Source organism: Heteronotia binoei, chromosome 2 (genome assembly GCF_032191835.1).
Source record: "Heteronotia binoei isolate CCM8104 ecotype False Entrance Well chromosome 2, APGP_CSIRO_Hbin_v1, whole genome shotgun sequence".
NCBI lineage: Eukaryota > Metazoa > Chordata > Lepidosauria > Squamata > Gekkonidae > Heteronotia > Heteronotia binoei.
The window spans coordinates 177,603,489-177,628,182 of NC_083224.1; the positions used below are offsets into that span (position 1 = coordinate 177,603,489).

Genomic DNA, 24,694 nt, shown 5'->3' on the forward strand with positions numbered 1-24,694 from the left:
TGGGGGCTTTGAGAGCCACACAATATGTGTGAAAGAGCCACAGTTTGGCCACCCCATCTCAGAAGCTAACCATGGTTGGCCCTGGTAAGTGCTTGAATGGGTGACCACCAAGGAAGTGCAGAGCACAGGCAGGCAACAGCAAAGCACCTCTGAATGTCACTTGCCTTGAAAACCCCAAGGGGTCAGCGTAAGTCAGCTGAGACTCAATGGCACCTTCAACCCCCAATATCTGATTAAGAGACCTGAATGGGCTACTAGTTTGTTTCTAGTACAAGACCGAGTGCTGGCCTTAAGATTAAGACAATTTGCAGAGAGGTCCTGGAGCTGTGCTACTTGATCCAATTGTTATGCTGACTTTTTATGCAGGAATTATGTTAATTAAAAAACAAAAACAGGGCGAAGAGCTATGAAATACCAGAAATACAGCGTGAAATGCAAAATTCAGATCTAATAATGAAAAGCAGACGATTCAGTAGCTAAACTAGTTCATGCCTGTAATGAGTGAGGAGTCCTCAGCTTTGCTACAACACTTAAACCTTATAGTGAGTAAAAAATTTCAAGTCCCCTATAGGGCAGGGGTGGCCAATGGTAGCTCTCCAGATGTTTTTTTGCCTACAACTCCCATCAGCCCCAGCCAGCATGGCCAATGGCTGGGGCTGATGGGAGTTGTAGGCAAAAAACATCTGGAGAGCTACCACTGGCCACCCCTGCCCTATAGGGAGCTCCACAATGAAGAGCTAACTTTTGAACAGGACTTTATCCTTGTCCACCTTGTGGTTTGTTGCTTTGTTTGTTTACCATCAAACCACAGTTGACTTAGGTGACCCCTGGTGGGATTTTAAAGGCAAGACACATTGAGAGGTGGCTTGCCATTGCCTGCCTCCATGTCACGACCGTGGTATTCCCTGGAGGTCTCCCATCCAAATACTAGCCAGGGCTGACCCTGCTTAGCTTCCAGGATCTTATGACATCAGGCTGGCCCAGGCTATCCAGGTCAGGACATACACCTTTGCTAGCAAAGTCTTATTTTCAGGTTCGTGAAGATCTTTTTCTTTCAATGGGCCTTGAGATTGGAGGGGAGGTCAGCCTGCTCATTAACAAGGGGCACACACCATTTTACAGAATCTGTCAAGCAAGATATTTATATTTGCTCAGATGCTTGTTTTGTATTCCAGCAGATATGCTGCTTTTGCACATATTTCAAAATCTGTTTCATTGCATTGCTGCTTATAGTAGGGATGGCCAAACTGTGGCTCGGGAACCACATGTGGCTCTTTCAGACATATTATGTGGCTCTTGAAGCCCCCACCACCCCATTGGCTGGCTTGGAGAATGCATGATTCGTTTGTTTAAATCACTTCTCCAAACCAAGTCAGCCAATAGCTTGGAGAATACATTTAAAGTTAATTTATCTATTTGCTTTCTTTCCACCCTTCCTCCAACTCTCAAACAAATGACTTTCATGTCCTGCGGCTCTCAATGTTTATTCTATGAGGCTCTTATGTTAAGCAAGTTTGGCCACCCCAGTATACAGTTAGTTGCTCAAAAGGTTTCTGATGTAGCATTGGGGCAGATTTTAGGGGTAGAGCCTGGGGAAGGCAGCATTTGGGGAGGGAAAGGGACCTCAGTGGGGTATTATGCCACAGAGTCCACTCTTCAAAACATCTGTGTTCTCCAGGGGAACTGATTTCTGTTGTCTGGAGATGAGCTGTCATTCTGGAAAGATTAAAGTGCCCCACTACCACAACAAAAAGTGCGCTTGACTGTCCAGGTTGGTTTCTGTCAGCATCGCTTGGTTCCCCCTCACACATACATTTTCCAATAAGGATCAAGAGAAGGAGAACATATTTGCCTGCCCAAATATGAGGAAGGAGCCAGGGAAATCAGATCTGAGGTGAGTCCACACACACAGACAGGTCAGGATAACTGCTGATATGGGGAGAAAATGCCCTTTGTTGCAGAACAGCTCTAAGCAAATTACCTGTTGCCATGTTCTAAACATGGGGAAGCCATCACCTTTGTTGGAGGGACTCAGACACACAGACCAAGCATTATGCTGCCATGAGGGAGATCCCTTTACTGGAGGGACTCCAGTTTGGCGGAACTCCTAGGGAACCTGATATCCTGTTCCCAAATACTGGGAGAGACCCAATGCCTTTGCCAGAGGCAAAGGGCTATCTGGATAGGGACGGGGATTCCTCAAGTTCTTAGTACCATGTTCCCAAATGCATGGAGGTGGAATGCCTTAAATGCAGGCACTTTGAGGGGACAGCTGCCATGTTTCCAGGATTGTGGCTGGAGATCTCCCAGAATTACAGCTGGTCTCCAGGTTTCAGAAATTAGCCTCCCTGGAAAATATGGCTGTTTCAGAAGGTAGGCTCTATAGCAGGGGTGGCCAAATTTGATTATCATAAGCACCAAACAATAAATATCAGATGTCTGAGAGCAACAACACATGAACATCAAATGTTTGAGAGCCGCAAGACAGGAATGCAGGCAGGCAAATAGATGGGGGAGGAGAGAGAGGTGGAAAAAAGCAACTTTAGCTTTAAATACATTCTCCAAGCTGCCAGTCAACAGGACAGTGGGGGCTTCAAGAGCCACTCAATATGTGTGAAAGAGCCACATGTGGCTCCTGAGCCACAGTTTGGCCACCCCTGCTCTATAGAATTGTGCCCCACTGAGGTCCCTCTCCTCCTCAAACCCCGCCCTCCTCAAGTTCCACCAATCCCCAGGACTTTCCCCATCTTTGGGAACAGGTCGGGTTCCCTATATTTGGCAGCGTCCCCAAATTTCGGGCAAGAGAGCTGATATTTTTGCTGGAGGGGCCCAGGCCTTCAGGTCTGTGGAGGGGCCCTCATGTTGCCAGGGCAACCTCTGCTAACAAGGCCTCGTCCTGCTCTATCTGAGCCGCCAACGCTGCGGCCAGGAGAGGTCAACAAGGCCGGCCCCGCTGGTGGCTCCCAGGGTTGCCAAGTCGACCTGCCAGCCCCTGGAGGCCGGGCGGGAGCTGGTTGTCCCCGTTCTGGGGCGGGGCCCCGGCTGGCTCCCTCCTCCCTCCCTTCCTCGGCGGCTCCACTTACATGCCCAGGTCGCTGTAGGTGTTGTAGAACTCCATGTGGTTGCAGGCCTGGATCCAGCCCACCACCCAAGTGTGGCGGCGCGGGATGGGCGGCATGAGGACGCGGGCTGCGGCGCGGAAGTAGGGCGTGCGGTAGCGCAAGACGATGGGCGACGTCTCCTCGATGGCGGTGGCGCCGGGCTCGATGGAGGCCGACACGTCGTAGACCACGATGTTCTCCCTGCGCACCCGCGCCTTGCACGCCACGCTCTGCAGGCAGCCCATGGCCCCTAGCCGCCCCGCCCGGGACCCCGCATCCGGACGGCCCCGGGATCAGCCTGCACCCCGCCGCCGCCGCCTCCTCCTCCTCCACCGCCCCGGCTCCCGCTCATGGCAGCATCCGCAGGGCAAAGGCACAGCCCGGGCAGAGGGCGCTACCTGCTCGCGGCAGCCCAGCCCGGCGCTCCCTCCTCGCCTGCTTGCCGGCGGCCATCCATCCGACCTCGCCGGGCAGCGTCTCCACGAATCAATGCAGCCGCAGCAGGGCGCCGAGGGGGAAGGAAGGAAGGAAGGAAAGGAGGATGGCGCGGGGCACGTGCGGACGCCTCCCTCCCTCCGCCAAGGGAGCGGGAGGGGGAGGAAGACGCTGGCAGAGAGTCTTTGGGAGACACGTGTGCGGCGGAGTGTCACGTGAAGGGCAGGCACCCGGGAGGAGGAAGTGGGGGAGGCGGCGTGGGCAGGCAGAGCGGGGGTCTCCCCTTGGCATGCTCGCTTGGATGGGCTTGCCTTGGGAAAAGGGGTTGCGGGGGGGGGGGGGGGACGTGGAAGAGAGGGGATTTGATGCGTTAGTGTCTCCTTTGCTCTTGCTGGTTGGCACAGGCATTTCCACAAACCTGGGACCTTAAATTTGCTAACTCTGGGTTGGTGAAATGAGTCTTTTTCCATCGCCGCCGCCACCACCACCACCACCATCAAATCATCATCATTCATTCATTTTGTAGAAAAAGAGGTGCCGGAGCTCATCAGCACAACTTATTTGCATATGCCGCACACGCGTGACATCACCAGAAGATTTTATCCATACAGCATTTACCTTAAAACGGCTCTTGCATTACAATTGCCATAATAAAACCTCACTCCCATCATACTTTTTAAATTACTTTTTCCTATGCGGTCACAGTGGCATGATGATTTCCATCTGTCTGCTTTATATGTTTTGGTTATTTCCCCATTTTCGTGCAGGGAAATATTAGAAAATTTGTCAAATCTTAAGAGTTCAGCAAAATTTGCGCAGGGGATTTGAAAATGGAGCCCAGAAGCAAGGGCTTTTTTTGGGGGGGGGGGGTAAGAAAGAAACAGCACAATAAAATTTAGAGGTTCCAGAGCTCTGCTCCTGTGAGCTCCTGCCCAAAATGAGGAATAATAAGAGTTGCAACTCTGTTGCACTAGAATCTATGGGAGCACAAACCAGACAAGATCATGGAAACTGAGGAAACAACGATTTTTTGGGACTTCTGATTGCAAATAGATAAACAGTTGGAGCATAACACCCTGGATACCACAGTTGTAGACAAAATGAGAAATAGGGTTTGGATCACTGGCACCGCAATTCCACAAGACAGCAGAGTAGAAAAGGAAAAACAGAAGATCACAAAACACCCAAGATCTACAAATAGAGTCAGAATGCCTCAGGAAAAAGAAAGTTACTGTTGTGCCAGTTGTCATTGGTGCCCTTGGAGCAGTGCTTAGAAGTCTCAAGAAACACCTGAACATTCTGGGTCTTCAGCAAATAACATCAGTTTAGCTCCAGAAGACAGTGTTGCTTGGAACAGCAAGAATCCTGTGAAGATATCTCTGCAATTCCCAAGAACTTGGCTAGATCTCAAATTGCAGAATACCATCATTCAATCAATCAATCAATCTTCTCTTTTCTTCTTCATGTTAAATGCACATACATTTAAGTTGCAAATAGTTTTGGGATGGGTCAGCAGCTCTGTCTGAAAACCGGACAAACTTTATAGGCAGATGATGCCAGTTCACAGTCTTAACAGTGCAATCCTATTTCAGAACAGCTAGATATAGGAGTCCAGCAGCACCCAACAGATAGCAGGATATTCAGGGTATGAGCTTTTGATAGTCAAAGCTCCCTTCATCAGATTTTATCAATTGTTGACTCTCAAAAGTTCGTACCCTGAAAACCCTGTTAGTCTCTAAGGTCCTACAGGACTCGTATCTAGCTGCTCTACTGCAGGCCAACATGGCTACCTTCTGAACTATCCTATTCAGAGTTACTCTGTCTAGTCTGATTTGAATGGCTTTAGACTGGACTAACTCTGCATAGGATTGCAGTGTAAATTGCATTGAATTCAATGGATTTACCCTGGGATAACTGCACAGGAATGCATTGCATTAATTTCAGAAGGCCTAGACTTGAATAAATGGCTTTAGGATGGCATCTCTGATAGGATTGACACGTTTTGATTGTCTGTGTGTGTGTGCTTGAGCAGATGGTGTTGTGAGCTTGTACTCTGATGGCAGTCTGTCCTTCATGACAAATGGGAGAGTAATGTGTCCTAATGGGCATTAGATACTGCTTCCCTGGGCTTCAGTGTCAGGAAATGGTTTTGTTTGTGTGTCTATCCAGATTTGAAAGAGCTTTCTGCCTGTCCCTGGAGCAGATGGGGATCCGCATTAACAGGAAGCACAATTTTAGATTCCGGCAGAATCTGAGGGTGAAGCAGGCAGACACTGTGGAAATACCTGGGGGTGCAGGATCTCTCCAGGATAATGCAGTTGTCATTGTGCCCCCACCTGCACTGTGCCCGTATATTGGTAAATAAAACAAATGCTACATGGCATCATAAGCCTCCAGTGCTCCCAAAGGGAACTGATCTGTATAAGAATGCTGGCCACTGGAATTCATTCCAGTCTGATTTGTTCAGCTCATTTTCTATTAATTAATACCAACTTTTTCATTTTCATTGCAGGGTATGGCATGCCTTTGACAGTGCTTTTGTTTGCATTGTTTTCTGTAATCTTACTCCTGTTGCTTTTTAAAAACTGGATGCTTTATGCTGTTTGATTTTTTTTTTTAAAAAACCCCTGTGTTATCTGCCTTGTGTCTCAGTGGAAAAGGGGTACTGTAAATGAAGAAAATCAGGAAAGTTTTAACCTGATGTCACTTATGGTTTTAGACGGCAGATATGCTAATGACCCATATACTGCCCAGTTTTTTCTCTGTGGTACAGGAGAAATTGAAGCTCTTACTGCTTTTTAAATGACCTGTTCATATTGGATAGGAATACATTTCTCTCCCAGATGTTGATGCATAAAGTAAATGACTCTGACCTTCTAAAGCTAGACTTTGTTTTGGATAAGAAGTATTCGAAACTAGTAACTTGACTGGCAGACTGTGCTTCAGTGGTGTCAAAATCCCATGCTCCTTTTTATCAAATCCCACGTGACCATTTTAAAAAAAAATTATAACTGTGACACAGGGCAATCAGTTGTTTCATCCCTTTGGTTTATTTGCCTTTTCTGGTTTTCCTTTTTCTGTTACGGTCTATGGCTGGCCGAAAATAAACTCGTACAGTGCAATCCAAACTAAGGGGGAAGGAACGTTTTTTTTAAAAAAGATGACATAATTTTTTTTAAAGTCGACATAATTCTTATTTTAATTCTAAACATGCTTCAGCTGTCCTGACGTAAACAGCCCTGGGTTGTCCAGTCTTGTCAGATTTTGGAAGCTAAGCAGGGTCCACCCTGGCTAATATTTGGATGGGAGACCACCAAGGAAACCCAGGGTCACAATGCGGAGGCAGGCAATGGTAAACCATCTCTGAACATCTCTTGCCTTGAAAACCCACAATGGATCACCCTAAGTTGGTTGTGACTTGACGGCACTTTCTGCCACCACCAAGCTTAAGCTGCAAAAAACACTTAACACAAAGCATCAACACTGTAACCATTCCTTTTAAAAAAGAACAAAGCCAATGGTATCCATAAAACGCTTAAATGATAGTAAGGGAAAAGGATCGTCTGCGTCTGGATTTTGGCAAAATTAATTCAGATAGGGATGAAGCAAGGCTCCTCATGTTGAAGAACTCCAAAAGAAGTGAACATTTTCAGGCTTATGCATCTCTAGGTGAGCATTATGGGGAAGACTATTGCCAAGACATGGCATCACAACCAAGAAGGCCCTGTCTGTATTTGCCCCCCCCCCCCCACTCCCATACTCCTGTTTTTTTGTCAGAGGAACACAGGGAAGGACTCCAAAGAAGATTTCAAGAAGTGGACAGGTTAATTAGTAGGGCTGCCAGATCTGGATTGGAAAATACCTGGAGATTTTGGGGGTGGAGCTGGGGCGGGTTGAGTTTGAGGAGGCGAGGGAGCTCAGCAGGGTACAATGCCATAGAATCCACTCTCCAAAACAGCCATTTTCTCTGATCTTGGTCATCTGGAGATCAATTGTAATATGGGAGATATCCAGGTGCCAACCCTATTTTTTACGTTGCACTTTTAAAAATGCATTGTGCGTGCATGAACACATGAAACTGCCTTCTACTGTGTCAGACCCATGATATATCCAGGTCATGGTTCGCTTTGACTCTATTGCCTTTCTGGTTGAGGTCTTTCCCATTGCCTCACACATGTGAACCTGGGACCTCTTGTATGCAAAGCAGATGCTCTACCATGCAGCCACTGCCCCTCCCCAATGAATCATTTACGGTAGATGATGTTAGCTGCCAAGCAAGATATTTTCTAGATGATCACAGGGAGCAAGTGAGTGAGCTGGTTCTCCTCAAAGGTTAACATTTCACTGCAGGCTGCGGAGAAGCAATGCAATCCTGGGCCTCTCGAAGACTTGGTGTAGTTATTCTTGGCAGGAGCATGAATCAGCTGCATCCCAACTCCCCATCCATCCATCACCATAGCCACAATTATTTCAGAGCTACTTATTTATTTATAGGCAAGCTATAAAAGGATGCCATTGGACAGAACGTGATCATCCGTTCCAGCGCTGCACCAGCTGCCTCATTTTAACTCTAGCATCATCTACAACCCCTGAGCCACTGAAAAGTGGGCTCTACAGCACTGTACCCCGCTGAGGTCCCTGTCCTCCCCAGGCTCCATCCCCAAATCTCCAGGAGTTTACCAACCTGGATCTGGCAACTTTACTCCCCGCATCTGCCACCAGAGGAGATCTGGCAACCCTAGCCCAGAGCTGGAAACCCTGGAGCCAACTCAGGTGAAGTCTTTGGAGAGGTGGCACATAGATTGTCTGACTACAATAAAACAACAATTACAAATAAAATACATAATATATAGCCAGGGAGCATGGTGAGTTTGCTAGGGATCATCAAGGTTTCTTGCCATCTTCTGGGCATGGAGCAGGTCACTGGGGGTGAAGGGAGGAGGTAGCTGTGAATTTCCTGTGTTGCGCAGGAGGTTTGACCAGACAAGACAAGAATTGGAGGTCCTTCCAACTCTATGATTCTATATACATTAATAAAATCAGACACTGACTATTCATAAATAATAAAATACAAAGAGAATGAGTGGATAAGTTCAAGGAAGGCCAACAGAACAAGATTTATTTATTTATTATTAATATTAATTGGATCAGTAGAAGATCAGTAGAAGACCTTCCTGAACAAGACTGAAGGTCCTGCTGAAAGGTTCCCCTAAAACAGCTTCATGTGTTCTGATGAGAAACTCTTATAACAGGGTGGGAAGGGGGAAACTGACTGCCCCAGAAATGTTGCTAAGAACTATAGGAAACTGGGAGTTTCAGGAAGATGTTTTGAGTTTCTCAGGGTTACTGTGGCGATCATCCTTAAAAGTCCTGCCTCCTCCAGAGTTTTGAACCAATGCTTGTAATTTAGGCCATGTGCAAATCCAAGCCAATCAGAGCCCTTGGAACTCCACTGGATGGGAGGGGGAAATCCTGCCCCCACCTTTATTAGAGAATCACACTGAATGTGGACACTGAATGCGGATACCCCCCTCTATCAGCATTTTCTGGAGGCCAAGCATGCTCCTAATGACTTTACTTCTTAAGTTCTTGAGAAATGGGTGTCCAGACCCTAAGTGCAGATTGATATACAGAAACTTCTTTTAAGAAGGGAATGCTATTGGATACATACTTTTAAAACATTTGTTCCAGCAGGGCTGAATCAGGCCACAGAATTAGCTGCATTTTTGTAACAATGACCAGCGTGGTGATGTCTCTTTAAATTGACATTGGAAAGCACTATAGATGGGTAAAGCATGGCAAATGCTAAGGCATACTCCATTTTTAGCCATAAAGTGGATGCATCCACTTCTATTGAATGGCACAGACTGGAGCTTTTACAGCCCACATAGATTTATGTTTGTAAAAGGTTGCATGTCATGTAATCAGATGCATTCTTGTGATCCTCTGTAATGTGATACAACCACTTGCATGGTGATGCCTCCTTAACTCAGTACTATAGATGTTTTTGTTAAAATACAGTGACTGATTTCGCACTCACCTTACGCTGCTCTCCCGTTCGTCTTCTCAGCGCGGCTAACTTCCCATTTCCCACTATCTGTGCCAGGCTGCAGCAAGCATCGGCGTTTTTGCGCAGCAAACAGAAACCGCTAAAAATCAGTTTCCGTTTGATGCGCGAAAACGCTGCGGCCCTGGCGCAGATAGTGGGAAATCAGACGTTAGCCGCGCTGAGAAGATGAACGTGAGAGCGGTGTAAGGTGAGTGCAAAATCAGTCAGAGGGTGTTGGCAACTGCTAGGGAGAAGCAATTCCAGCTACAAAGTGTTTGCACTATGTCTACTTGAATGGCTGTAGACTGGAGCTTCCATAGCCAACAGATATTCATGACTGTAATTGGTGATTGTGTGTTTTCAGGCACTGTGGATCTATGTTTGTTTTTTACTTTACCTCATGCAAGGATTTCTATGCAGCTGCAGGTGGCACCTAAAAGCTGAAGGTGTCTTCACTGAAATGGTCCTGAGCTTCTTAATTTGACTGCAGTGTCCTTCCTTTGCTATTCTTCAGATCTGTGATCCACTCCAGGAATATTTTGGAATAGTACTTGGACTGTACACTGATATTGTTTATGGACATTTATTTATTTAATCTTATGGACAGTGCCTATTTGCCAGCTACGTTTATCTTCTTTATTATAATATACCAGAGGTTGAATACAGAAATTGTCACAATTGTTCCTTACTGACATAGTATTATTGTGCTACACAGTTTTACATGGAAATTAACCAGCCATGCTCCCCAGCCTCACCTCTGGCGTAAAGGAAGCCATCTCCCTTGAATCTTCTGGACCAATAATCATTGGCATTTGAGAGGTCCTCTTCGTCAATGTTTAAGCTGTTCATGATGAAACCGGTCAGCTCTTTTGCCTCACAGAACCTCCCCAGGAGAAAATACTGGATGGAAAAATATGAAAGTGGCTTTCTTCACATTGGAATTCTGCCATGATGGCACTCAAAGTAGTCTTTATGACATAAGTGGTGTAGATTGAAAAGACTGTCTGGGAAAAATTCCCATTTCCACATGCCTTTTCAAAAGCCTCAGGCTATGTGCTTCCCTGGTTTGTTGAGAAGAGTGCTGCAAGTCCTCCATCTCCATCTCTTCCTCTATTCATGGAGATCTGTTCGAAGATATCGTCCATGCCTCCAAACTTTGCACAGTTCTGCTCTTCAGAAAGCTGCTTCTTCCCTCCGGTGGCCAGGCCTCCCAGCCTCAGCTCTCTCGCCCCAAAAAAGGGGGGGAAGGGGGAGGGGGAAACGTACACAGAAGGAGATGATCCGAGGTGCCTGCTCTAGGAATGAGGGGTAAAAATGGGAGCCTTTTCAGGGTGTTTTGATGGACCTCCTCTTGTGTTGAACATCATTAGATCGATAAGGACTTGCAATGGCTTCCAGTTTCCTTCATGGAAGTGTTTTCTTCAGAAGGAAAGGTGTTTGGCGAAGATAGCCCCTCTTTGCCCAGGTCTTCCTCAGCAAATTTCATAAGAGCACAAGTCAGAATTTCCAAAGCCACCCTTAACTTAATTGGGGAGACTTGATACACTGATTTCCTTAATTTATGACAATTACTCATCTCATGCCCTGTGACACCTTCTTCCTGATGGTTGGGATAAAAACACTTGAATGTGTTTGTGTGAATGTACCATTCGCTGCCCTCATTCAGGAACTGTTGCTCCATTCAGACTCCAGGATCTCTTTGGAAAAGGACAGCAGGCTGAGGAAGACGTTGTGGATTGATGTTTTTACGTTTTGCATATTGTTTGGCTGCCGATTGATGTTCCTCTTGGGATGGGCTCCTATGCCGTGCCCTGGTAGTTCTGGCAGTCAATCTGTGAGATCTTCTGGGCCAGATGGCTCTGAAAAGAATGGTGTGGAGTGGAGACAGGCTCCTTGCTGTGTGCTTGCTGAGTCAGCAGAACTAACATCTTCCAGCAGCACCTCGACCCAGTTCTCAGAAATCATAGGCAGGTGTGAGTTGTCTCTTTTGGGAGCTCAGCAGGCCACCTGTTGGAGTATCAGCAAGTTCTTTCTCTGCTGTCATGAAAGAGTTAACCTGCTTGTTTACCTATGCTAATTGATAGAACCAATAGGGTATCAAGGAGAGATTTCCATGCTAGAATCTTTCAGTCTTCACGAATGCAGTATTGTGTTTCTTGGTCCATTGTAGCTATTGCTTTGATTATTGTGAGGCATTTACTGGTATGGAAGCTTGGAGGGCAACAGAGAATTCTTCCCAGTCTCATCTCAGAATTGCAGTGGTACACTAAGAAAGAGAGAAGAGTATTATGTATTATGAAGAGTATGAAATTGATTCATGTGACTTGGGAGAACCACAGGTGGAAAGGTCCTCCTAAACAAAATAGTTGATGGCAACAGTGCCTGAAGCACTAGAACTCTTTGGGTTTCAAAGTTCCAGCTGCAAAATTATGCTGGATGGTTATTAACCCATTAGGAACTCAAGGACCTCCCACAGAACTTTCTGAAGAAAGCATCCCTTCCCCCTCTGATCTTTAGGAAATTTGTTTTCTTCCATAGATAGGTGGCCAAAGTTACGTTTGGGAAGAATATGGGAAGCTTCAGTATTGGAAAGTAGGTTTTAATCCCAGTATCCAGAACGGGACTGTCATATGCCCATTCTCCCCCCCCCCCCCAAAAAAAGAGCTTTTAAAACCAGTGTGCTTTCTGTCTTAAAAAAAAGTAATCCTGCTCTGTCATCTAGTGGCTTAGGATATGTTTATCATGAGGAATTTCTGTTTTAAAGCACTGCCCCCTTAAAAGAATGGGAGCCAGCTGGGGGGGGGGGGACTGAAATAATGGACAGAAAGCTCAAGAAAAGGTCTCTCTCACTGAAACCAAGTGCAGGAAGGAGCAATATCAAAGGTGTTGTAATTCACAGTCCACCTACCTTCTCCCCGAAAGGGGGCAACTTTAATTGGTGGCAACCACAGAGGGCTCCTTGCAAATGAGCAAGCCAGAACCTTCCTTTTCTGCAAGATTTCAGAGCCAAGTCAAACAGCTGTTCAGAATGGCAGGTCACAGCGAACCATAACTGGGGTCAAGAACCTAAAATTTTAGTTAGAAAACAAGTCAGGGGCTATTAGATAGAATAATTTATAAGTAAAAATACATGCACTTATTGCAGAAACATTTAAAAACACATAAGAGCCCAACTCAAACCTCATAACATACGAAAGTGACACATGCACAAGAGGAAACACTTATGACCTAACATGTTTTGGCTCAATAGGGCCTTCCTAAGAGGTCAAACAATGTAAGGTACATGTTGGCTCCTGTTAGCATCAAAAGACAGTAAGTAAGTTGAAATAACAAATGAAATGTGGTCCAACTGTAATGATTATTACTAAAACTTCATTTTTTATATTTAATTTAGGGTTGCCAATCCCCAGGTGGGGGCAGGGGACCTCCCGGTTTGGAGGCCCTCCCCCTGCTTCAGGGTCATCAGAAAGCGAGGGTGGGGGGAGGGAAACGTCTGATGGGCACTCCATTATTCCCTATGGAGACCGGTTCCCATAGGGTATAATGCAGAATTGATCTGCAGTTAACTGGGGTTCTGGAAGGGCCCCCTGTTTTTTGAGGTAGAAGCACCAAATTTTCAGCATAGCATCCAGTGCCTCTCTTCAAAACACCCTCCACATTTCAAAAGGATTGGACCAGAGGGTCCAATTCTATGAGCCCCAAAAGAAGGTGCCTCATCTTTCAATATTTCCAGTGGAGGGAAGGCATTTCAAAGGTGTGTGGTCCCTTTAAATGTGATGGCCGGAACTCCCTTGGGAGTTCAATCATGCTTGTGACAACCTGGCTCCTGGCTCCACCCCCAAAGTCTCCTGGCTCCACCCCCAAAGTCCCCAGATATTTCTTGAATTGGACCTGGCAACCCTAATTTAATTCCAATATACAATCAAATGACCCAGGACTTAAATCTAGGTTATTTATTTATTTATTGTCTTTTTGTTGCCCACTGGTGTAAGATTTAACCATCCTACAGAAACTGTGGCCAAAATAACTCTAGATTAGGGGACAGCAGCTAGATAATGTATGATTTGACACTCAAACAACACAGAAGCTTGTAGATTGGCGTGATATTGATCACTACGAAAAATCTGCAGGGCTACCTTTCTCCCCTGTGGGAACATGCTCATCAATGACATAAGCTAACAGCTTCCTCTCCTTAGCAGCAAAATCTGACACATTGGAAGGTATCTGCCAAACTATGGAATACTTTTTTTTAAAGCCTCTATCAGGCCCACTGGACTCCTGTTTTCTTTCTGTGTCAAATTACTGTCAGTTTAACTTGATTGGTTTTAACATTTGATTTCCTTTGTTTCAGAAGCACGCCAGCACTTTGTTAACGAGGTTTGCTACTAGACAGCGCCCACTGCTGGTCAGCAAAAATATCATTTTTCTCTTTGTTGCAGATTTATCAACTGTATTAAAAAGCTGTTCTGTCATGTGAAAGGGCGGAGGCACCCAGTTCAAGCAGAGTTGCCCCGGCATTATTGTGGTTCAAGAAAAACACTCTTTTTGAGTGTGTGTGTGTGTGTATACATACAGTGAGTCTTATTAAGTTTCATTGTTTTAATGAACACTTTCCTGCCTCAGGACTTGTAAAAAAAACCCCTCTTGAATTCCAATGTAAACAAACAATGGGTTGGATCATCCTGCCATAGGCCAGTGAAAGACACTGATGCTGAGGAAGCTTTCTCACATTCCCCTCTTCCCAGTCCTTTCAGACTCTAGGAAACCCGAGGGATTTGCATGAACATGAGTTAGGATTTCTGACTTTGGGTTGGGAAATTCCTGGAGATTTGGAAAGGGTGGAATTGGAAAACTGCCATTTCTCCCAGGGAAAATATTTGCTGTAGTCCGGAGATCAGTTGTAATTCTGAGAGATCTCCAGGCCTCAACAGGAGGTTGGCAACCCTAATTGACCCAATGGTAATGTGGATGTATTGGCTGTCACGTGAATTGGTAGGCTGCAATGGGGACAGGGAAAGGGACGATATTTCTGTCTTTCTCCTCACTGCATCTCTGCTGACAGAAGAGGGAGGGCAATTTTGTCCCTCTCCTAACTCATGTGGTCATCCCTCCCTTCACCCTCCCCCATCTATTTTCCTTCCTTCCTTCCTGCTCTCCCTCCCTGCTGTCCCTCCCTCCCAGCTCTCAAACAACTGACAATTATTTCTTGTGGCTCTCAAACATCTGGCATTTATTCTATGTGGCCAGTGGTGGGATTCAAATAAATTAACAACAGGTTCTATGTCCTAATGACCATTTTAACTATACCAAAAGATATACCGAAAGGCAGTTTAATAATTCACGCATTAAATACTGCAATAAGAACAGTAAAAGAGGTAAAGACAATTTAACTGTTGTTAATTTATTTGAATCCCACCACTGCATAAGACCACCCACTAAATTCATTTATAGGTGAGATATGAACCTGGAGCTTTGTGGTTTGTGGCTGAGCCACTAAACTGTGCCAGCACTGCAGGTTAGGGAGCGCTCTGAAGGATTGTGTAGAAGAGCTCTTTAAAAGCTGCATCCTGCCACAAAGATTCCAGTTGTATATCATTACAGTTGGATCAGTGTTTTTCACTCAGTGGATTGGAAGCCACATGTGGCTCTTTGGCATGCTCTTCTGAGTACTGTTCCCCAGTGTAGGACCTGGCCCATGTTTCAGGAAAGTAGACCAAAGACTTTGCCTAATGGGGCTTGTGCCTGATAGCTGGTTCTCACTTTGAAATCTCTCTCGGCTTGACTTCGCGAACGAAGATTTAAGAAGGGTGCAGTAGTCCACGTCTGCTTCAGGCTCGCTGGTGGCTGACAAGACCAATGCGGGACAGGCAGATCCGGCCACAGTGGCTGCAGGGAAAAGTCTGATTTGGGGTTGGTGCTGTAGCAGTGCGATTCTTCCTCAATCTCCTTTTGTCCTCAAGACCAGCTATGCGTGCGTTCTCAAAGGAAGAGACAGCCTGGTGGATGGTGTGCCTCCATGCTTTGCGATCTGAGGCTAGGTCAGACCACTGGTGATGGTTGATGCGACAGGTGCCAAGGGATTTCTTCAAGGAGTCCTTGTACCTCTTCTTTGGTGCCCCTCTATTTCGATGGCCAGTGGTAAGTTCGCCATACAGAGCAATCTTGGGAAGGCGGTGGTTTTCCATCCTAGAAATATGCCCTGCCCAGCGCAGCTGCGTCTTCAACAGCAGTGCCTCGATGCTTGTAACCTTCGCCCTCTTGAGGACTTCAGTGTTGGTCACAAAGTCACTCCAGTGGATGTTAAGGATGGTGCGAAGGCAGCGCTGATGAAAGCGCTCGAGGAGTCGCAGATGATGACGGTATAAAACCCACGATTCGGAGCCGTAGATGAGGGTTGTCATCACAACCGCTTTGTAAACATTGATCTTTGTGCCTTTTTTCAGATGCTTGTTGCTCCACACTCTTTTGTGCAGTCGGCCAAATGCACGGTTTGCCTTTGCCAGCCTGTTGTCAATCTCCTTGTCGATCTTGGCATCTGAGGAGATGATGCACCCCAGGTAGCTGAACAGCTGGACTGTCTTCAGAACTGATTCACCCACAGTGATGCAGGGATGGTGATAATCTTCCTGGGGTGCAGGCTGGTGGAGAACTTCTGTCTTCTTCAGACTAACTTCTAGGCCGAATAGCTTGGCAGCCTCTGCAAAGCAGGACGTCATATGCTGCAGAGGTGATACCGAGTGGGAGACGAGTGCAGCATCATCAGCAAACAGTAGCTCTCGGATAAGTTTTTCCATTGTCTTGGAGTGAGCCTTTAGTCGCCTCAGGTTGAACAGGCTGCCATCGGTGCGATAGCGGATGTAGACACCATCGTCATCGTCTAGATCTACTGCGGCTCTTTGAAGCATCATGCTAAAGAAGATTGTAAAGAGAGTTGGCACGAGAACGCAGCCTTGCTTTACACCTGTGCCTATTGGGAAGGGCTCGGAGAGGTCGTTGCAGTGTCTGACTTGGCCTCGCTGGTCTTCGTGTAGCTGGATGATCATGCTGAGGAACCTTGGGGGACATCCTAAACGTTCCAAGATTTGCCACAGGCCTTTCCTGCTAACGGTATCGAAAGCTTTGGTAAGGTCGACAAAAGTCACATACAGACCCTTGTTCTGTTCCCTGCATTTCTCTTGGAGCTGCCTGAGAACAAATACCATGTCGGTGGTGCTCCTGTTAGCTCTGAAGCCGCACTGGCTCTCTGGGAGGAGTTCTTCTGCAATGGTGGGCACCAGTCTGTTCAGGAGTATTCTGGCAAGGATTTTGCCTGCGATGGAGAGCAGGGTTATCCCCCGGTAGTTGGAGCAGTCTGACTTTCCCCCTTTGTTCTTGTGTAGAGTGATGATGATTGCATCGCGAAAGTCCTGTGGTAGTTTGCCTTGTTCCCAGCAGGTGACAAGTACTTTGTGAAGTGTGCTATGTAGTACTGTGCCCCCATGCTTCCAGATCTCTGGTGGAATTCCATCAACTCCCGCTGCCTTGCCACTTTTCAGTTGCTTGATGGCTTTAACAGTCTCTTCTAGGGTGGGGATCTCATCCAACTCTGTTTTCACTGGTTGAAGTGGGGTGAGGTGGATTGCTGAATCTTGAACTACGCGGTTGGCACTGAAGAGAACCTGAAAATACTCCGACCACCGGTTCAGTATGGATGCCTTGTCTGTGAGGAGCACTTGGCCGTCTGCACTACGCAAGGGACTCTGAGCCTGATATGATGGGCCATATACTGCCTTCAGGGCTTCGTAGAACCCTCTTAAATCACCAGTGTCTGCACACAGCTGGGTTCTCTCTGCAAGCTTGGTCCACCACTCGTTCTGAATGTCTCAAAGCTTGCGCTGGAGGTTGCTACATGCAGCGCGAAAGGTTGCTTTTTTCCTGGGACAGGAGGGCTGAGCAAGATGTGCTTGGTAGGCAGATCTCTTTTTCGCTAGTAATTCTTGGATCTCTTGATTGTTCTCATCAAACCAGTCCTTGTTCTTCCTTGTGGAGAACCCGAGGACTTCTTCAGAGATCAACAGGATGGTAGTTTTTAGGTGTTCCCAGAGTGCTTCTGGAGAAGGGTCTGTGGGGCAACTGGGGTCCTCAAGTCTTGACTGGAGTTTTGCCTGGAAGGCAGCTTTAACTTCGGCTGACTGAAGGCTGCCAACCTGAAGCTTCCTCCGAGGGATACCTCCTCTCCTGGGTGTGGGTTTAAAGTGAAGACGGAGATTGCAGCGTACAAGACGATGATCCGTATGACATTCCACACTGGCATTACTCGGGCGTGTAAGACATCTCGAAGGTCTCTCTGGCGCACAAGAATGTAGTCGATAAGGTGCCAGTGCTTGGACCGTGGGTGCATCCAGGCTGTCTTCAGGCTGTTCTTCTGCTTTGAAATCACTTTGAAATAGCCACCAGTGGAATAGGTAAGCTGCAATTCTCCTTAAGATGCAGTCCTCCTGCCAGGGATGGAAATAAATATGGCTCTTTTGGTTGATGGCAATCGTAGATGTTGCTCTCCATGAACTACTGAATGAGTATCACTGAATGAACCACTGAATGAGTACCACGGAGTTAAAGAGAACACCTTAAAAGAAACTTTTGCTTCACACTGAAAGAGACAGGCTGGTAGGGTTACCAACAGACCTGGAGGAAAATGTCCTGTCCTTTTCAAAGAGGCTTAATCTGTGGAAATGGGCAGGGAAAGTTTGTTATGACATGCAGGTAAACCACATCCTGTTAAGCCTGCTAGAGGGACAGGGCATTTCTAGCATCTTTTTTCTCCAGGATGTTGGCAGCTCTAGGTTGGTCTTAGCTACAACTCACCGCTTTCTGTCTAACCAGTCTCTTCATTTCTTTTGGACCACACACCTTATCTGGAATGATCAAGTGGAAATGGAACTAGTCTTTATCTAGAATCATTTTGTATTTGTGGAGCTATTAAAAGGTGTTCTGAATTCATACATTTCCTGGCAAGAGTGACTCATGGGAAGACATAACAAACTCAGTTGTAAGCCAAGTGATAAAAGATAGATCTTTCTTTCCAAAATGAATGTCTTCGCAGTGATAATGATGGGAAAACCACCAACCCATTTTGGAGAGTTCTACCCCTCCTTTCCTGAACAATTAAGACATGTGGATTTATTTAGCTATCCCTTTGCAAATGTCCCCAGGTTAAAAGACTGGCCAAACAAAAACTGGCACAAAGAAAGTTTTTGACAGAGAGTGCAAAGCACTTTGGCAGTTCAGTAAAGCTATCAAAGCAGATCTCTTTACCCCTTCAAAAAACTTGGTGAGACAGAGTGGCTAAAACTGTGAGCCAGAAGTTCTTCATTCATATCTAGCTTTAGGTGTGCCAGGTCTGTGTTGGAAAATACCTGGAGACTTTGAGGGTGGATCTGGGAGAGGGTGGGGTTTGGGGAGGGCAGGGGCCTCAGCATGGTTCAATGCCATAGAGTCCACCCTTCAAAGCAGCCATTTCCTCCAGGGGAGCTGATCTCTGCCAGCTGGACATCAGTTGTAAAAGAGGGAGATCTTCAGGCCCCATGTGGAGGCTGGCAACCCTGCAAAGTCACAGCAACTGCACTGGGTAGCCTTAGGCAAGACATTTCTCCCAGCTCCTATGTGTAAAAATGTATAATAAAGAGGCCTACTTTATAGGAGGGTTGTAGGGGTTACCAAGATAACAAGCCTTGAGCTTCTGAATGTGTCATAATAGCAACACAATTCAATGAAATTATGGGCCAAACTGGACAAGATGTGGAAATATTGGAAATGAAACTCCTAGTGTTGTCTCCCTCTCAAAAAAAAAAGACATGTGGGGCCCGAACTTGAATTAACCATAACATGAAAGGAGTAGGTATCTGTCTCTTGCCATTTTCCTGATCTGAAATGGCCCCAAGATGTCCTGACCTGGATAGACCAGCCAAGCCCAATCTTGTCAGATCTCAGAGGCTAAGCAGGCAGTGGTCAGTACTTGGATTGGAGACTCCCCTTAAAATACCCAGTTGGGAGGTGGAGACAGGCTTATTCAGCCACCTCTCTGAATATCCTCCAGGCCCCCAGTAGGGGTCAGTCACCATAGGTAGACATGACTTCCAGGTGCAACACATGCAAAAAAAGAAGAAGAAATGGTTCCAAGGTATTCCTATGGATATCATTTCACAGTCACTCCTCTGACTGTACTGGCTGCCCATCAGCTACCAGGGTCAATTCAGGGAAGTGGCTATCACATAAAGAGCCCTTCATGGCCTGGATCCCACAAACCATGAGTCTGCATCTCCCCCTGTGCTCCACCATGAGCAGGGCATTCTGCAGATGCTCCCCTTCAAATAGGCAAAATCAATAACTGCCTGAATACGTATATTCTCTGTTGTGACCCCCCCCACGCACACACACACCCCTTATAGAATGGCCTGTCTGGAGACGTCTCATCCACCTGGCTAAACTATGCAAAAATGAATTATTCAGCAGAGCTTTTTACGTGGATAATAGGACAATAGTTTAATGAAATGTTTTTCAGAATGATATTTTGGTAAAGGAATAGGTGCTGTGGACTGGGCTACAGTATCTAGTACATACTATCTGTTGCTGTAAGTATGATCCTACCTTTAAACGCTTTGGGGAGGAAGTGAGGGGGGGGGGCGACACACACCTGCAATCCAACCTGCAAAATCACAGCTTGGAGTGCAAATGCATGTGCATGCTCCACTTCATCCCAAGCATTAAAAGATACCTTTAAATACTTTGGGGAAGAACTGGGGGAATGGCATGCGCATGCAATCCAAACTATGAAATCGTGGTTTAGAGTGCAAATGCATGCAACCCCTCTTCTCCCTCAAAGGATTTAAATGCTTTGGGGAAGAAGGGGGGGGGGCATGTATGTTTGCACTCCAAGCCACAGTTTCGCAGCTTGCATTGCACATATGCTGGGGATCCCCTCACTTCTTCCCCAAAGCATTTAAAGGGAAGCTGGGGGGTAGGGCGCCTGCCTGTAATCCAAGCCGTGAAATCATGGTTTGGAGTGCAAATACATGCGTGCAAAGGATGCTGGTGTTGTTTCTCTTGCTCTTGCACCCGGGGCAGTTGCCCCCTCTGCCCCCCCTCCCCGATCCAGCCCTGTCTTCTGGATACAAAGCTACTGAGCCTAACATCAGCAGCATGACCTGTAAATTAGGTATTTTGCAGTGCCACCCTAAGCAAAGTTACACCCTTCTAAACAAACTGACTTAAATGAATTTAGATAAATGCAACTCTTGTGGTATTTCGCGCCCTGGTATGTGTTGTGCCGGTTCCTACCTACAAACTATCCTGCATTCACTCGAGTTTCTCAAGGATTTAAAGGTGGTCATGGTAAAAAGCAAACCGTGACGCTTCTGGGGCCAGCCTTTCCAAGCGGGCTTCAATCGCTACCAAAACGTCCCTCCCTCCCCGCTTCCAGTAAGACTCACGACGGCCAGTTCTCTTCCGGATTCTGCATCCTGCCTCCGAAGTGCCAGCAGGGTTTGATGACGTTGATGTCACGAGGGGTCAGCGCAAGGTGACGTGGCCTTGCGGGAGCAGGCTGGGGAGGGCCGGCAGCGGGTGTCAAGAAAGAGACAAAAGTTCACTGCGGTCGCCTCTTCGCCCCTCTCCTCCCCCCCCGCCCAAAGCGCCTGGTCTCGCCGCCCTATGGAGCCCGCCGTTTCCTCCAGCCTCACCTTCATCGGGGCGCAGAAAGCAAAGGCGACCCCTTCCTCCTCCTCCTGCTGCAGCAGGCGCCCGACCAACAAACGGTTCTGCCGAACTGATAGCACATTAGCTATCGGTTCTGTAGAACCGGTGCAAACCGGCTGAATCCCACCACTGTGTGGCTCTTACGTTAATCAAGTTTGGCCACCACTGATTCTGAGACCTTTAGAATAAGAACTTTGCCATAGACATTACAGTAAAACCATGTGACATCAATGACATAAACAAATGTGGGTGCTGCGTAAGAGCAAAAGGAGTTAGTTTCCACCCAGAACTGAGAAACAGCCTAGCAAACTATTAGAATTAATCCATAGTGATATCCTTGGACCAGTATATGTAACATTAAATGGTGGAAACAGTCATATTTTAATCTTTCTGGATGATTGCTCCAGGTACTCAGTTGCATATCATAAGTACATAAGAGAAACCATGTTGGATCAGGCCAATGGCCCATCCAGTCCAACACTCTTTCACACAGTGGCAGAAAACCAGGTGCCATCAGGAGGTCCACTAGTGGGGCCAGAACACTAGAAGCCCTCCCACTGTTGCCCCCTCAAGTACCAAGAATACAGAGCTTCACTTCCCCAGTTAGAAAGTTCCAACTATATGCCGAGGCAAAACTGTGAATTCCTCAAGAAATACATCACTATGGTTTCTAAAAAGTTTGGAAAAAAGTCTCAAATGCTACAGACAAATAATGGTGGTGGATTTATGTCCCATCACACACAAACCTTCTTGGGAGAGGAAGACATTCTGCTCAGGAAGTCGGTCAGCTTTACACTTGGGCAGAATGGCATGGCTGAAAGGAAACTGAGCGCTTTACTAGAGACCAGCAAATGCATGCTCATGGATCATACAGGCCCTCACAATAGATGGTGGAGCGAAGTAATCCTGACTGAAAACTACACCCAGAACAGACTCCCCACAAAAGAGAGTGTACGTATATCTTATCAAATATGGCATAGCAAGGTGCCAGATATGGGACACATTACAGTATTTGGCAGCAAGGCCTTCAGCAAGAAGAAAAGATAAAAACTAGATCCCAGAACCAGATAAGGTGTTTTGGGGGGATATAATTCTGGAAGTAAGGGGTTATAGAGTTCTGGGCTTGTACTTTCGAGCATAGCTGCATCCAAGAAGATGCAGGTCAAACATCATCATCATCATGACTTAATTATTTGCCCATCCCAGCTTGCACTAAGCTTTGGTTGATGTATGACACACAATGAAACATTACATACATTTAAACAACACAGCAAGTTAATTAAAATGATAAAACTCCCAGATGACATCCTGCAATTTTTCTACATTCTAGATGTAAAGACAGCACTTCTTCATGGGAAGATCCAGGAAGAGCCAAATTTAGTCTGCAAACTGCAGAAGGGGCTTTATGAACTAAAACAGGCAGCGTGTGCCTGGAACAACAACAAAAAAAGACATACAATGCTCATAGCACAAGGCTTCAAGAAAGAAGAAGCCCATTCATTTTATTTATTTTATTTATTTGAGATTTATATCCCGCCCTTCCCACGAATGGCTCAGGGCGCCATGTCAGTACACTAAATACAAAGATGGACATTGTACTTTTATTCTTGCCTATGATGATGATTCTGGGTTATGACGGACAAATGGACTATAATAGTGTCGTAGAGTGCCTAAACAGAGAAGTGGAAATTAGGGAGCTAGGAGATGTATTTTTATTACCTGGGCATACAAACTGAAAGGGAGGAAGGGGGTTCATTTCTCCTAAACTGGAGACAGAAAATAATTGAAGTCTTACAAACGTTAGGTCTAGCAAATGCCAATGCAGTGGCCACATCTGTGGAAACTGACTTTCTTAAGAATACTGAAATAAGCAAGCCTTCGCCTAAAGACAATAGGTACAGAACCACCACAGGAAAGCTTATATCTAAGCACCACTAGTAGACCTGATACTGCAGCCGGTGTTGAGAACTCTTGCATGCAAGATTAAGGAGGGGTGCTGCCTACTAACTCTGCATGCAAGAGGATCTGGGAGGGAAATGGTTAAGAGAATTATCTCGTTCAGGTATACTTGGCAGTAATTTTGTTAGCTGGCTTGCAATGTGGCTATCCTACAGAGGTTATCTGTAGGACTAGGAATAGGGCAGACAACATGCCTAGAGGTGAACTAACAAAACTACTATGATTTGTACTCTCCGGTATTCTCCAAGGTCCCAACAGGTAGCTCAGATTTTGCACGAGCATTGGCATGTTTTTCAACCCCTTATGGGAGGTTTGGGATTTCCGACTAGAAGGTGGAGGAGAGGATGCAATCTCTGAGATTTTCTGGTTCATTCTGATTTGAGAACTAGAACTTGTCTTGCAGAAACTCGTCTCCCTGTTGGATAGTTGAAATGTGGTAAAGAATGCCTAGTAAGAGCCCCGTGGTGCAGAGTGGTAAAGCTGCAGTACTGCAATCCAAGCTCTGCTCACGACCTGAGTACAATCCTGGCAGAAGCTGGGTTCAGATAGCTGGCTCAAGATTGACTCAGCCTTCCATCCTTCTGAGGTCGGTAAAATGAGTACCCAGCTTGCTGGGGGGAAAGTGTAGATGACTGGGGAAGGCAATGGCAAACCATCCCATTAAAAAAAAGTCTGCCATGAAAACATTGTGAAAGCAATGTCACCCCAGAGTCGGAAACGACTGGTGCTTGCACAGGGGGTTACCTTTACCTTTTAAAGGATGCCTCGCATGTAATTATAGTATTCAAACAAATGAGGTCACCATCAATCAATTTACTTGGCATCTTAAACATTTTTTGAATTGTAAATCTGCTAAAATTATTTATTATCTCAGGTGTACCTGTCCCCTCTATTATATTAGATTGCTCCAGGTACTCAATTGCATACCATAAGAACATTAGAGAAGCCATGTTGGATCAGGTCAACGGCCCATCCACTGTCACACAGTGGCCTAAAAAAACGGGTGCCATCAGGAGGTCCACTAGTGGGGCCAGGACACTAGAAGCCCTTCCACTGTTGCCCCCTCAAGCACCAACCTTTCAACGCCCATTTTTTGAAACACCTGTCACATGTAAAATTAAAAATCCAGGAGGCTCCTATAGTTAGCTATATGTTAGAGCATAACCATGATCCCAAAGATCTCAGATGTGGTATCATTTTCTGGCTGCAAACCAGTTATAGTTATGATATTAAAGAATCACATAAATTGCTCCTGCAAAAGAAAGTGTACTTTATACATAAATTCCACACAGTAGCCTCGCGTGGGCTTAATGCCGCTTTGGATCTGACCCTGTTCCTTTAAGTAACTGTGTTATCTGGAATACCTTGATTTATTTATGCTTTCCCTTTAAGTATTCTGTAAGATGTCCAGCTGTTT

General features: G+C 46.2%; 1 protein-coding gene across 1 annotated transcript in view; it reads right to left on the reverse strand.

Moving 5' to 3' along the window:
- FAM78B (family with sequence similarity 78 member B) overlaps nucleotides 1-3,541 on the reverse strand; it is a 31,969-nt gene extending 28,428 nt beyond the window's left edge. The window contains exon 1 of the mRNA XM_060232557.1: nucleotides 3,084-3,541. Within this exon, the coding sequence (XP_060088540.1) occupies nucleotides 3,084-3,346 (263 nt within the window). The 5' untranslated portion in view covers nucleotides 3,347-3,541. The remainder of the gene's footprint in view (nucleotides 1-3,083) is intronic.
- Nucleotides 3,542-24,694: the final 21,153 nt, after the last annotated feature.